Source organism: Colius striatus, chromosome 14 (assembly GCF_028858725.1).
Source record: "Colius striatus isolate bColStr4 chromosome 14, bColStr4.1.hap1, whole genome shotgun sequence".
NCBI classification, from domain to species: domain Eukaryota; kingdom Metazoa; phylum Chordata; class Aves; order Coliiformes; family Coliidae; genus Colius; species Colius striatus.
The window spans coordinates 6,536,203-6,550,586 of record NC_084772.1 but is presented as its reverse complement, the minus strand read 5'-3'; the positions used below and the strand labels follow the sequence as shown (position 1 = coordinate 6,550,586).

Below are 14,384 nucleotides of genomic sequence, written 5' to 3'. Positions count from 1 at the left end.
TTCTACTTTGTGAAAAATTGTTAAACTCTGAGAAGTTACTGTTTGAACAGATGAAGATACATTGTGTATGTAACTATATGGGTAACACTTCAGTTTTCCATATCTAAGCTCTCAAAAGATTCGATTTCACCAACTTAATACAAGAGATTTTTACAGTTAATAAATACAAAAGACTAATTCTTATTTCCAGCCTATACTGTATGGCTCCCAACAAAGTTCTAGTCATGGTAAACTAAACAATAGTAGAATCATCAGTGAACTGAAAGCTAATGTAAATGTTTTAAAAAATAAATCCAATGGAAGCATTTACAAATGAAAAAACCCTGATCATAACTTTTAATTAATGCAATAGAGTATTATTAACTAATAATAATTTTAATAACCTTTTATAATTAGCTGTAAAAACCCTACCTTAACTTACTGCATTTAATTAAAAGAATAAGTATGGACCATTCTCAGGGCTCTGAAAGCAGATTATTTAAGACAAAATGAAAATGTACACCACAGAACAGGTATGGTTGAGTTAGTTATATGCAGACTCTCCTAGAGTCGGGAAGGATGTACACACGATAGTGTATCCCAAGTTCAGAAGTGTAATTATCTTCAGTGTGTGCAATTTCAGGTGATAAACCTTTTTTAAGAGGTGACTCTGAACTGTGTCAAATAGTCTCTCTCATTAGAACAACACTCAGGATCTGTTTGGATCAAGCTGATTTCTGCAGAGCCTTTTATATGCCTGTGCAATGGTACATGGTACAAAGACTCGTTCATTAACAACTCAGAGAGCTGAGAAACACCGTATAGAGACGGGTGATTGGTCCTGTAAGAATCTGCCCCGAGTCTATGAAAGTTGAAGCTTGTCAGCTGTGGAGGACAGCAAACAATTCTGAGGGAGTCACACATATTCCTGTATTCGGCCCTTGACCTATATGCAGCACATTCATTGACTAGGACACCTCAGTCTTCTGATACTAAAATAACTTCAGTGTCCTCAATTATTAGTCCTATAAATTGTCCATACTGAGACATAAGTAGCCTTTCTTGCTTCAACACTTGTGAGCAAGGTACTTAAAACTTACTTCCGTCTGTACTGTACTAAGATCCCGAAAAGATACTTTCTTGGGTGCTTGAGCTGCATGCTGCCTTGGCTTGGGTATTGGTCTCTGTAATTAAAGCAAATATAGTTGAAGATCATTTATTACTATACTATTACTACCTTATTTTACTTGAGAGACTCTAGTTTTTCTCAAAGCCAAATCTAACCACACTAAATTCATTTCTAAACAAGAAGCTGATGTAGAAGTTTGAATAAGCAATTGCCCCTCGACATGGAGATACCTTTCAGAATCAAGCCACAAAAGGATATAAAGCTCTACAGAACATCTATGGAAAACAGTGTGAGGTGTTGTTTCAGGTGAGAAACAACTGTAGGACTGCTGTCAGTGGCATCATATATGTGGCAGAATGATTTGCTATTGCCATTTATGAACCACTTCATTTCTTTTCTTGTTCTGTAGGCTTACCATATCTTTCACACCTTTCCTCATGCCACTCCCTTTGGTGAAATTTAACACAGAAAGTCAAGAGACTGGTAATAGATGTCTAATTAACAAAAAGATCCAGAAATATTTCTGTCGTGATGCTATAATATAAGAAAAAAAAATCCTAAAGAAAAAGTGATTTATTACTCTTTATGCTTCACTCTTTTGAAAGAGGCAGAACTTATCCTCACTTTCTCCTGATTTATATATATGACCACATTCCTTACACTGCTTTTAATTTATGAGTGATTTTTAAGAACCTAATGAGTATCTCGGCACCATGCTCCAGGCATCAGAATAACAAGAGTATCTCTCCATATGGATTGGGTCTGGTTGCTTGTGAATTCTTTTGGCCCACCTGACTGAGTTCTGTCTGAGTTTCTAAGATAGCACAGAAACAACAGCTGATTTCATAAATTTCAACCATAGCCCTGAAGTTGCACATGCATGTGACTACATTTTATGTAGGCCATCTACATCAGAAGAGTAAGCACTAGATTAATAGTGAAGACATCTAATGTTTACTGTTTCTCCTTCCTTCTCTCCCCACTCCTTCGCCAATCACTTATCTACCATTATAAAAAACTTAAAAGTTTTGGACAGAAGAATAATTTCACATCCTATAGGAAGTCAAAGATGGTGGATATCTGAAGTATTTGTACCATGCATTATTTTACAGGAAGGACAAATCCTGGTCACCAGGGAAGAACTAAATGACCTGCTGTAATAGGTCTTTTATATCTCTTAACTTAAGTTTATACAATTACTTACTGTCACTGATGAAATGAAAGGAGGAGTGAGGGTTGCAGTTTGCCTATTATCCTCTGATAGTAATTCAGTTGCCATTGCTTTCTCATTTTTAATGTAATTCCCTAAGTCTGCTGCCATTGTTGATCTACTTGGTGGTAGGTAAACAAACTTCCATTTTAAGTCAACTGTGATGGTACCAGTAGCACGTTTTTGAGAATCTGTTAGTTCAAAAATACCTGAAAGCAAAATGCACGTCTTGTCTATTTAGACTTAAGAATGATCTTATTCTATACATACACAAGAATACAGAATGAACAACTGCATGGGATTCAGGAATTAGGTAACTTAATAACCTTCATTTTAGAAGCTAAATAGTGTCAAAATATTGTTTTTCCAATATAACACTGTGGACATTAAAAATCAAGATCAGATTACTCTGTGTGTTCAAAGAGGTCTTGGAGGTTACTCAGGTAATCCAATACCAAGATAATTATTATTGACATCTTTCAAAAGATTTAGCTAAAACAGTTCAACATTTCCAAGTTTTGCTAATACTAATTTTTGTTAAAGACAAGGGTTTAAAAAATCTGTGAGCTGCTAAACCTGTTCATATTCATTGCAGTTGATGGATATCATAGAAACAAACACCACTTTAAAATGCTGGAACGCTCCATTAGTACTATCTTAGTAAACAAAAGAGATACTCTTTCCCTTGGTTTTTCCTTTATCTAATGTTTGAAGTTTGATGTTTATATTAAAAGAAATCATTCCTCAGTTTCAAACTTCTGATACAGACTTTTCACGAGTCATGTCTTAAATAACACTGAGATGCAAAGTTTCTTTCACTAGAGTTTAAAACTCTGTCAGACAAGAACAGTAGATAAATGATAAAAGCATTTAGACTCTGAATCATTCAAGTTGGAAAAGACCTTTAAGATCACCAAGCCCAACTGTAAGCACAGCACTGTCAAGTCCACCACCAAACCATGTCTCTAAAAACCACATCTACACGTTTTAAATACCTCCAGGGACTGTGACTTAACTACTTCCCTGGGCAGTCTGTTCCAATGATTGAAAACCCTTTTGGTGAAGAAATTTTTCCTCATATCCAACCTAAAGCTTCCCTGGAACAATTAGAGGTTGTTTCCCGTTGTTCTATCACTTATTACTTGGGAAATTAGACTGACACTCACAACCTCCTTTCAGGGAGGTGAGGAAAGGAATGTCTCCCATCAACCTCCTTTTCTCCAGGTTAAACCCTCAGCTGCTCCTCATCAGACTTGTTCTCTAGACCCTTCAGCAACTTCATTGCCCTTCTCTGGACACGTTTAAGCTCCTCAAAGTACAACTTGCAGTTAGAAGCCCAAATCTGAACACATTCTTTGAGGTGAAGCCTCATCAGTGCCAAGTCCAGGGGCATAATCAGTTCCCTAGTCCTGATGACAACACTATTCCCAAAACAAGCCAGGATGCTATTGGCCTTCTTGGTCACCTGGGCACACTTGGGCTCATATTCAGCTGTCTGTTGATCAACATCCTCATGTCCTTTTCTGCTGGGCATCTTTCCAGACACTATTCCCCAAGCCTATAGCTCTGAATGAGGTTTCTCTAGTTTTTGTTAGTTCTCAAACAGATTTCAAGAGATATAAATCAGGAACTGAAGATATTGTTAAGTTTAAAGCAGTCTAATTCATACCTGAGATAGATTTTCCGTGTGCTAAAGGAATAAGAGGCACACTGGCTTTCCCTATATAATCATCTTCTTCTGTTTCACCATCATCAAATACGTAAAAGGTTAAGGACTCCAATTTTAGGTATCGGTCTAAATCCACATTCATTGGCACTTGGAAACACATATGGTCATCTATTTGTGGGTTGTTACTGCTAGAAATGATGGGAGTATCATGGTCTACAAAATCAAAGAACTTGTAGACAACATAAGGACTTGGCTGAAGATGTTTTTTGCTGGACTGTAGATTGTTACAGCATTTTACTATAATGTGAAGTTCATTTAAATTGCCATCTGTCGAAGTGCTGACTTGGGCAGCTCCGAGAATCTGCTCCTTTAAATGAAAAAAAGAAAAAGTTAAATTAAAACTATTAGAATTCTTGTGTTGGTGAACTCTAAGAATTACATAAACAAAATGAAAGTGATTATTTCAATGACACTCCACTTACTGTTTAATTTTATATGTCAAAATATTACTTGTTCTATAAATTCAATGACATCTCTCTTGTGTTGTAGGTATAAGGAAATGAAAGGTTAGTCCTTTCAGGTCTGTGATTGTTTGCTTTATTCTTCTAAAGTTTTATGATTTACTTGTCATTTGATTATCTAGAAAGCAGTGAATATCATAGTTTTAAGAGTGATTCATATTTAGAGACACTTTAAAGCTGAGGATTCTGATCTTGACAGCTATCCCGTGTCAACAAATCTTTATAACTTTAGTCCGTTTATATGTGTACTCTTCAATAATTAAAATTGCTCTGCAGATTTCTGGCTTTTTTCTTCGTCCAAAACCTTTACCCACATAAATAAATTACAAAAAATCAGAAATGTTCAAAGTAAATTTAAAATCTTAATTATATAAAAAATTGTTTTAATTCCCCCTCAGTGTGGATTGTACAGACCATTGAACCCAGAGCTGGAAAACTGTGACATTTATTTTAACAAAAATTAAAGAATAATAAGAAAAGTGACATGACTACCTTAAATGAGTAATCCTCATCTATATGGATCTCAAATGGTTGTATTTTTTTACTGTAATATATCACAGCTTTTCTTCATTAATTCTATATAATTATCTTGCTGTGGAACCCAGAATTCTGTCTTCTGGTATGTGGGGAAATATGTACCAATTAAAGCCCTTACTGTGTAAACTTAAGACTACTATTTCCAGACACAACAGAATTGGGAAAAAAAAAATATAGTAGTTTTATGTACAGTTCACATTTCCTTGATTTCTGCCACTATACAGGACAGGGAATTTTATATGTATGTTTAAAGACTGAAAGCTTAAATATGTGGAATGTCCAACTAAGGCTACTTTTGCAGCTGAAGATCAACAGGACCCTTAACATGACATAACTATCTGCTATAGCTGTATGAGCTTTAGTTTCTGCCATGAAACACTTCTCAAAACTGCAGTGTTTTAGATAGCTCTGTAGAAACTGTTCTTTATTTCTGAATTGTTTATTTCTGATTTATTCTGAATGCATTCTTTTGAACGTGCAATTTTACAGTAATTACTTCAAACCACTCTGTTCCACATGCCTTACCTTTCAGCTGTGTTTGGACTGATAACACAGCTGGAAGTAGCATAATCAAAAATAGAGAAAAAAATTATTTGGCATTTAACAATGGCCAGATCTTGTAACAGTGAAAAATACCTTTGTTTCTTTTGAAAACCAGACTTAAAGTAAATGTTACAATATTATCAAACACAAAATTATTCTGAAAACGCCTACCCCAAACTTTAACAGAATACATACACTAAAAATACTTCACATATTACATCATAGAATCCACTGAGATTTTAGTAAAATACATATTTACATTATGGAATAATGGAAAACATTAATGTTTCTCCAGACTGATAGTAATTTAAACAGCTATAGATACAAAAAAACTGCTTGTTAGCAACTCTAAAGTGTTTTAATTTATAAATTTCAACCTGATTGTTTTTCTTTCTTAAACAGCTGTTAAAGATCTCTGTAAGTCCTTGCTTTTCTGTGACCCTCATTTAAACGTGATCATACAGTACATTACATTACCAAAATTCTCTTCGTTATCCGGCTAAAAAAACAAATCAAACCAAAACCAGGAAATAATCTCATAATATCCAAACATTAAGAACTTTGAGCCCTTTCTGAACAACTTCTTCACCTGTTGTACTAAACTGACACCTTGTTGGTTTAACATTCATTAATGTTATAGCAGAACAAAATGTTAACAAAATGGGGCACTTGTAGGTTAAGAAAATGAAATACAGTATTTTCCAATACTCTAGTGGCAATTTCAATAAAAACAAATAACTACAGTTTAAGAGTGTCTCCTCAGGAATGCTGTAACTCAACTGGCCTCTTCATAGCTTTATAAGAAAAACATGGCATTCAACTGCTAAAAATATTTTCCAGTTCAAGAACCTTTATCTTACCCTTGAACAGATCAAGACTTGAAATGAACTACTTCAAGTGAAAATGTAGTTTTGAACAGTTTATTCTTTCAAAACTATGAAGTACAAACCCAAACGTACCTGGGATGGCTGTCCACGTTCCCTAAAATTGGATGTCATATATCCTAGAGCCTTTGATCTCTCTTTGTAGAGAAGAATAGCTTGATCCATAGGAACTCGTAACCTGATCCAGTATTCTATAGTACCAAAATTTTGAATGTTTTCTTTGACTCCTAAGGAATAAATACACACAGGATTGCATTCATTCTGTTTTCAAGGTTCAAGCACTTAAGCCAAAAAAGCTAGGAAGTGCTACAAGTCAAATATTAGCTATCTTGTGACTATGCTATCACAATTTTTGTGACATGATATGTGCAGTTCATGTTAGAAACAGAAATGACTCCTCTGGCTCCAAACATATCTCCAATGCCATTTGCAGTATGTCCAATTCTTCAGGATGACTATACTAATGCCATATGTCCTCAGCCATTATGGACAAAATTGCACCTGTCAGAGCTTTCCCACAACTGTTGGTAGACTCACGTGAACATGCTGCACACCCAACAGGAAATATGCTGCTGTGGAAACCTTTTTTTTTCCTTTTGAAATAGTCATACACAAATTCATTGCTGGCTACATACATGTCACTTAATTGTTGCAACACCGCATCAGAGAGAATACTTGATGATAATTACCAACTAAATTTGCTGTGCTATAGATCTTCCCACTGTTTTCCAAGATTTCATGAAACCTGAGTTGACATGAAGCAACTGTTTCATAATCTGTGCCATATGCTTGATGAACTTGAAGTGTCATACTGTTTTGCTGTATGTAATGCAAGAAGCAGTCATCAGCCAGCACAAGATACTGAGAAGTGAAGTCATATGATGGGGTATGCCCATGAATGACCGGGGTTATCTGCAGGTCAAAGTCATAGAATGCGTAAGTACAAAAAGTTGCAGGTTCCAGGTCACCAAAAGACTGAATAGCTCCAGAAGAGAAGATCACTTTGCTGATATGAATTTCGAAAAGATTCTCTCCTCTCTTTAAGTGCAATCTCTCATCAAATTCATCCACTGGATCACCTGGCAATGTTTCTTGTTTGGATTTATGTGGTATTGTACCGTAAACAATATCTCTTAGTTGGGCTGCAACAAATAAAATAGAGTCACAATATGATCATCTTGTTTAAAAAACAAATATCATTAATGACCGAGCAGAGAGGGGGAAAAAGTAATTAAATTACATGAACAATGTTACTTTGCTAAAAGTGTTACCAAAAAAGAAATTCCACATTTTAAAACCAAGCATCTAATGCCCATTTAGCACAACAAATCAACAATACCTCCACAATGGAGCTGCTTCAATATATGCAAAAAATAGACACAGTCTCCTAATAACTAAAAACAGATTACAAGGGAGTTAACAGGCAAAAATTCAGAAGTCTTATGCTATCATCAAATTAAGTATCACTATGTAAATGTAGCAGAAAGTTGAGATACATATTTTTAAGGGTGAACTAAATTTGCAAAGGAAAGAAAAAATACATCAGACTTTTAATCTCTGTAATATCTTGAGTGGACAGAACTATCAGCAAAGACCTCTACAGATTTCCTGCCCTCACTGATAGTAAATGGTGAAAAAAATCAAAATACACGCTTACAGAATTAGGACAGAAATTGTCATCCACCGGGGTGCAACTTGGAAATAAACATGAAAATTGTCAGGACCATAAATGTATGATTTGTTTTTTAAAAAAGTAATAAGAAAATCTAAGTTAGGTAGCTTTATTCTTACTCAGCAATAGCTGCAGCATAAATTGCTTTGTTGAACTTTGTTTAATAACTTTATCATTTAAGTCAATGAAACAGAACACAGATAATTTTCCATGAAAGAAACGACCTTTCTACTAATTTTAGGAATGAAAAAGTGTTTCAACTGAAGAACAAATTTACAACAGTCATTTGCAAGAGATAAAAGAAAAAATATAGATTAGAGGAGCATATATTTTAAAGATACCTTCTAGTTTTCTGATGCGTGCAGCTCTAATGTCAAGAAGATGGACATATTGTTTCAGTTTTAACTCATAATCTCTCTGTAGACTTTCCATCTTCTGTGTCACTACTTCCACTTCAGTCTGAAAAAAATTGTACGTTAAAAGGACATTTGAGGCTTTTCTGCATTGATGCTGCACATGTTTTTGGCTACAAATTACAGTTACATATGAGGAAAGAATAGAGAACACAAAAATAGGAACAATTTTTATCAATACAGTAAACAGTTTGAATTTCAGCAAAGTCTGAAAATATTATTAACAGACTAGCTACTCTTTCAGAACATGCTCCTAATAGTTTCTTTAAGGATTTTGTTATTTTAAACTTAGATTAATTGAATAAAATGACAAAGTATGATCTGTAATAATCCAGTACAAGAGAGTAAAAGCAGAGTTTTGTGGAAAAGGAAGCTTACTAAATAAGTACACTTATTATGTTTCCTGTGAGGACCTGATAAGAGCTCAGAGTTAATCCTAAGCAGGCATGGTTTGAGTGCTCTGATCAGAGACTAAAGTTATAGTCATCTGCATCTCACACTTTTTAAATAATACCTTCAACACTAGTAAATCTTATGGTTAGGTTACCTATACACAGACTGGCATTGTTGTCTGCATTTGTCAGTGTTTATTATGGTAAGTTCCAGCGCAATAAATGTTAAAACATTACTATGAGGTTATTTTCCACTTTGAGCACAGTTTAATACCTGGTAATCTTTGTTAATTTTGTGCTGCACAATTAACATATTCCTTGTCTTTTCAAGTTCTTGTACTGTTTCCACATGTGTTAATTGCAGCTCACGCATGGAGCGTTCTAAATCTTTGTAGGTATGGTCTTCTTCTTTCTCCAAAACCATGAGGTCCCCATTCTGCTGCTGCTTTCGAGCCTGGAGAGAATTTGAAAAATTACTAGAACAAACTTTTGCAAACATTTGGATGTATTTGTGCCTGGTTAAATGTAACAGTAGGATATAATTTTGGAAGAACACTAAGACATTAAGCATAACTTTTTAAATTTTAAGCATGTGGCAGCACAAAAAATTGGAATGAAGTGGATCACTAAATATCAGGATTGGATTCAGTAATCTTGTGATTATCAGGAACCAATTAAAATATATGAGAAATTCGGAAACAATCACTCCTTTCTATCCAATGAAAACAAAACCCTCTTTGCCATTCATGTAATTATTGATCTTGCTTTAGTGAATGTACAAAATCCAAATTACTTTATCAGGTCTGCATAGCTTCTATTATTAATATTGGAGTTTAAATCTAAATTTTGCTCAAGAAAATAAAAAGCAAATCACTAGAACAGTGGAAACTTCACGTATATCTTTTTTTTCACTGATTTCCTACCCTCATCCACAATTCATTTGCAATTTCACCATAAACAATAAAATTATAACTTGCCTGCAAGGCAAAAAAATAGAGAAAAAATTTGCTGGGTATCTTTGCTCTTATGCTTTAATAAACAAAGAGAAGTTGGTAGGTATCACTGTATTGCATTTTAGAACTTCCAAGCTTATAGTATGTTCCCAAGTTATAGGAAGAAAAAGATGATGTGGTAAGTCATTTAACTAGGGAAAAAGTAAGTTTTTTTTAAAAAAATGCCTGTGAATCTGGTTTAATTTACTTTTGATGTTGTAATGAATTGCAGGAGTTCTTCTTCATTATGTAAGACGGGAGCGACCAGACACCAATATGATGTGCATTGACTCCAAATTTATTGTCACATAATCATCACTTATATACTTTTTCCAAATGCTGTGTACGTGCTACAATTCATGACAATTAGTTAATACTAAGGATCACGTGCTATGTATAAAGCTTCAAAGTTTCATTTTTGTAACAACTTAGACACCAACCCCATTGTGTTAAAACACCATCCTTATTGTATTTAAAACATCAACCTTACTGTGCTTAAAATATCACTCCATCTATTTCGCCTTCAGTTAGTTTTCTCTCACACTAGACTATGATTATGCTTACCTTACATTTTACTTAACTTTACACTATTGTTAGTTACATGTATTGTAATTTGTTAGTCACCTACATGTGATCACACAATGCTTAACTGAATGCTCTATTCTATCTTCCAACAATGCTTAATTTAATGCTCTATCCTGTCTTCTTGTTTTGATCTTGTCTCTGTTACAGTCTGTAGTTTTGGTTTCCTCTCTGCTCAAGCTTGCTGTCACATAAGCATTCTTTTCTTTTCTTTTTCTGCTCCCAAAGGCGAGTCAAAGATGAACTGCTGACTTTCTCCGTCTTTGTCTAACTCCATAACGTTCATTATAGCCCAGGCCCCAACAATGAATTATCTGCATAATCATCCTGGCAATTTTTTCATCTTCCCTTCTGCTTCAAAAATGCAAAATGCATGGAATCACAGAATGGTTTGGGTTGGAAGTGATCTTAAAAATCACTTAGCTCCAATAGCCATAAGCTCATTCTTTATATGTTACCTGTACAAGCAAGAGGGCTTTGCTGAGTTCTGATGCATCAATATCACTTTCCTGAAACAGAAATATTTAATGAAAAGGTGTTATCTGATGTGAATGAGGACTGAAAGAATATATCTGGAACAAGAAGATGTGTTCTCACTAGATATGACATTTTGCTTGATATCATGAACAAATACTGTTATTTTCTTTATTCTTTTACCATCAAGCATTTTATTCTTTTACTATCTGCACTATGCATAAAACAGGCAATGACTTTTTTTTCATAGAATGGTAGGGGTTAGAAAGGACCTTTAGAGATCATCTAGTCCAACCCCCCTGCAGAAGCAGGTTCACCTAGATCAGGTTGCATAGGAACATGTTCAGGTGGGTCTTGAAGACCTCCAAGGAAGGAGCCTCCACAACCCCTCTGTGCAGCCTGTGCCAGGGCTCCCTCACCCTCACAGGAAAATAGTTTTTTCTTATATTTAAGTGGAACTTTTTGTGTTCCAGCTTCATCCCATTACCCTTTGTCCTGTTACTATCTACTATAGAAGAAAGGGATGTCCCAACCTCCTGACACCCACCCTTTAGATATTTATAAATGTTAATAAGATTTCCGCTCAATCTCCTCTTCTCCAGACTCTTTTGCTCATATTCTAAACAGAAATAGATTTCACCTTGGGCAAAAGCTTCAGACGATTTTTCAGTTCATCTAGTTGTTGCTTATGTTCCAGGTAGCGTGATTGCAGGTCTTTGTTCTCTTGCATCAGCTTTTCCTTTTGGTCTTAACATAGAAAATAAGTAAAATATTCTATTTAATTCAATATAATTACAAAAACTTTAACCTGCTTTTTCACATTGACTTATGCATGGAAATTTCATTTTAAATGTAGAAGCTGATTTCTTTTGTATAAGGAAATCTTTGGTATTAACAAACAGAAGGAGAGAAAATTACTCCTCTGGCACTGTTGTATGAGTTAAGAAGAGCAAAACACTCTTGTCTTCATTAAAAGGAAATTTACAGCCTCAAAAATCTATACTTGGTGTATATGCCCAAAGATATGCTCAACTAAGTACAGTTTTCTGGTTTGGAAGGAGGCAGGGGAACAGAGAGGATATAAAACTGTCAGTCTCAATATGGCTAACAACCAAACACTATTAAACTTATCAGTAGAAGGTTACTTAGACTTTGCACAAATACCCACTAATGCATAGCTACATCCACAATGATTTTTTTCAATAAGGTACGAAAAACACACCTTCTCTCACTCAAGTTTTAAAAGCAGGTTTTTCTCAAAATCATTGAGGATTTTAGAGAACAAAAGTACTCTTTCCATTCTCTTGCTCTGTCCAAACTCCTTATTCTCTCGATAACAATGTTTTCTCTCCATTTTTTTTCCACATATTTTTGCAGATCTCACAGTTATATTATCATAACATGTACTTCAATACTATGAATTCATATTTTAGGTCAGAATGACATAAACATTAACTGTCAACCTCACATGTAAGTATTAGCCTTCACAATTCCCATTTGCACCCATGGGAGTTGATTGGTAAAACATTACCTACTTAGCTGAGAATATATTCTACTACTTTCAACAAAATAGTTCACAACATCTTATTCATGCTAGAATCTTTTCTGTTGACCCTCAGGGCACGATGCACAACGTAGCTATTTTCACAGAATAGCTTTTCAGTTTAGAGGCTTGAACTCAACAGGAAACAGGTGGCTGAGATGCCAGTCTCGAGGGTTTTGAAATGTTTCAAAAATTGACATCAGGTTAGCTTTTATTTTGCTGAGTTTATGTATTAAATCATAACTGAAAGTGTATCATCTGTAATGCCATTTCTCCTACACACAGTAGCCTGAGTCATACGTGTGTTGGGAGTCCACAAGAGTCACTTTCAATTGAAGAACATAATCCCCTGTAAGGTTTTAATTCTCTGCAGTTATGAGGAAAATGTAATCCATTTGTGCAATTGAGGAGAAACTATAATTAGAAACACCGAGGTCTAAAAACTAGAAGGCAAATAAGAGAACAATTAAAACAAGCCTTGTGAAAGGGCAGAGAAGGCAGTGAAATACTTAGCAGCAAGTGAGCCTTCTGGATTCTTCCAAACAATATATCTGAAAGTACTACATCTGTTGGGAGGTCTCCCATGAAGAAAAAGGGCTCCTCATGTTGATGTTGTTTCTTTTCCCTTCAATATGAATTGAGACCTGAACTGGCATATTTTCCAGTGATAAGGAGATAACATAGTCTTCAAGCACTTCTATCTCACTGTCATGGCACAAGCAGCAAGCTCAGTCCACCCTTTCTAACACGAGCCCCTGTGATGTTTTTGTACACATTTTTAATTTTCATTCATATGTGCTGCATAAAAAGTTAACTTCACATCTGCAAATGCTATATAGAAAAGAAACTAGCTTTTGTTCAAATTGAGGCAATTTAAACAACTTGTTGAACCAAAATAGGTCAGCACAGCTCAGTCTGCCTTAGCACTGTTCGTGTTGCCTCTGCAGATTCTTAACAGCCTCTGTTTCTATAATCCCAGCCAAAGAGAGAAATGAAAGACATGCAGGAAAGAGGCAGGAGAAAAGGGAATACTTCTGCAACAGCCTTTATGGAACAGAAGTGACAAGTAGGGTCCTGCCATTCAGTTTTCCCATATAACTATACCGTTTTTCATCAGGAGCTACTTAAATTTTGACTAGTTGTTTCGACTTGTAATACCATCAGCATTGATTAGAGTACACTTGGATCAGGGTTGATCATGCATGTTGGCTGCTTCCTTCCCTCTAATGTAACCCAAAAGCTGCAACTGAAGAAGGTAGTAAAGACTTGCCACTTAATATCCATAAGATAGAAGATGGAAGGTGTTGCTTGATTTTCCACATTCAACTTCAGCAAATAATAGTATGGCTTATAATATTTTCGTGCTTTTAATATAAAGTTTTTCTTTGCATAATCAATGTCATTACCCAACTGCTTCTGTCAATATGTCATAACTTCATATTGTTACAGCCTAAGGCCTTATATTCATTTTAGCATCACTTAAGGCTAATTCTGCAAACATTTGCTGAGGTCAAATAAAATGTTTAAATATTTAATCTGGTATTTGAAGTCAGTAGAGCTACTCAGAATCTTAATGGTAAGTATGTGCTGAACTTAATCCATAATCATACGAAGAATTACTCATAATGACTTGGTCCTGCTGGCCACACTATTTCTGATACAAGCCAGGACGCCATTGGCCTTCTTGGCCACCTGGGCACACTGCTGTTTTAGTTTACTTCCTGCCTGTGCTCTTGTTTTGTAAACCTTATGTTGCCACAGTATATAACAGTATTGAGATAAAAAAGGTCTTAAAAAAAACTCACAGAGAGATTGTCCTACAGTATGAGAATAACAGATATGAA

At 35.1% G+C, this 14,384-nt stretch overlaps 1 protein-coding gene across 4 annotated transcripts in view; it reads right to left on the bottom strand.

Moving 5' to 3' along the window:
• Positions 1–14,384, bottom strand: part of RPGRIP1L (RPGRIP1 like) — a 66,643-nt gene that overhangs the window by 26,283 nt on the left and 25,976 nt on the right. Inside the window, exons 11-19 of one of the 4 annotated variants that reach the window (XM_010201051.2) lie at positions 11,638–11,744; positions 10,982–11,032; positions 9,224–9,403; positions 8,486–8,603; positions 7,162–7,614; positions 6,548–6,699; positions 3,988–4,354; positions 2,313–2,527; positions 1,080–1,163 (exon numbers count right to left, since the gene is read on the bottom strand). In XM_010201051.2, the coding sequence (XP_010199353.2) occupies positions 1,080–1,163; positions 2,313–2,527; positions 3,988–4,354; positions 6,548–6,699; positions 7,162–7,614; positions 8,486–8,603; positions 9,224–9,403; positions 10,982–11,032; positions 11,638–11,744 (1,727 nt within the window). The remainder of the gene's footprint in view (positions 1–1,079; positions 1,164–2,312; positions 2,528–3,987; positions 4,355–6,547; positions 6,700–7,161; positions 7,615–8,485; positions 8,604–9,223; positions 9,404–10,981; positions 11,033–11,637; positions 11,745–14,384) is intronic. The other 3 variants (XM_062007641.1, XM_062007642.1, XR_009819743.1) reach the window with 3 other exon arrangements.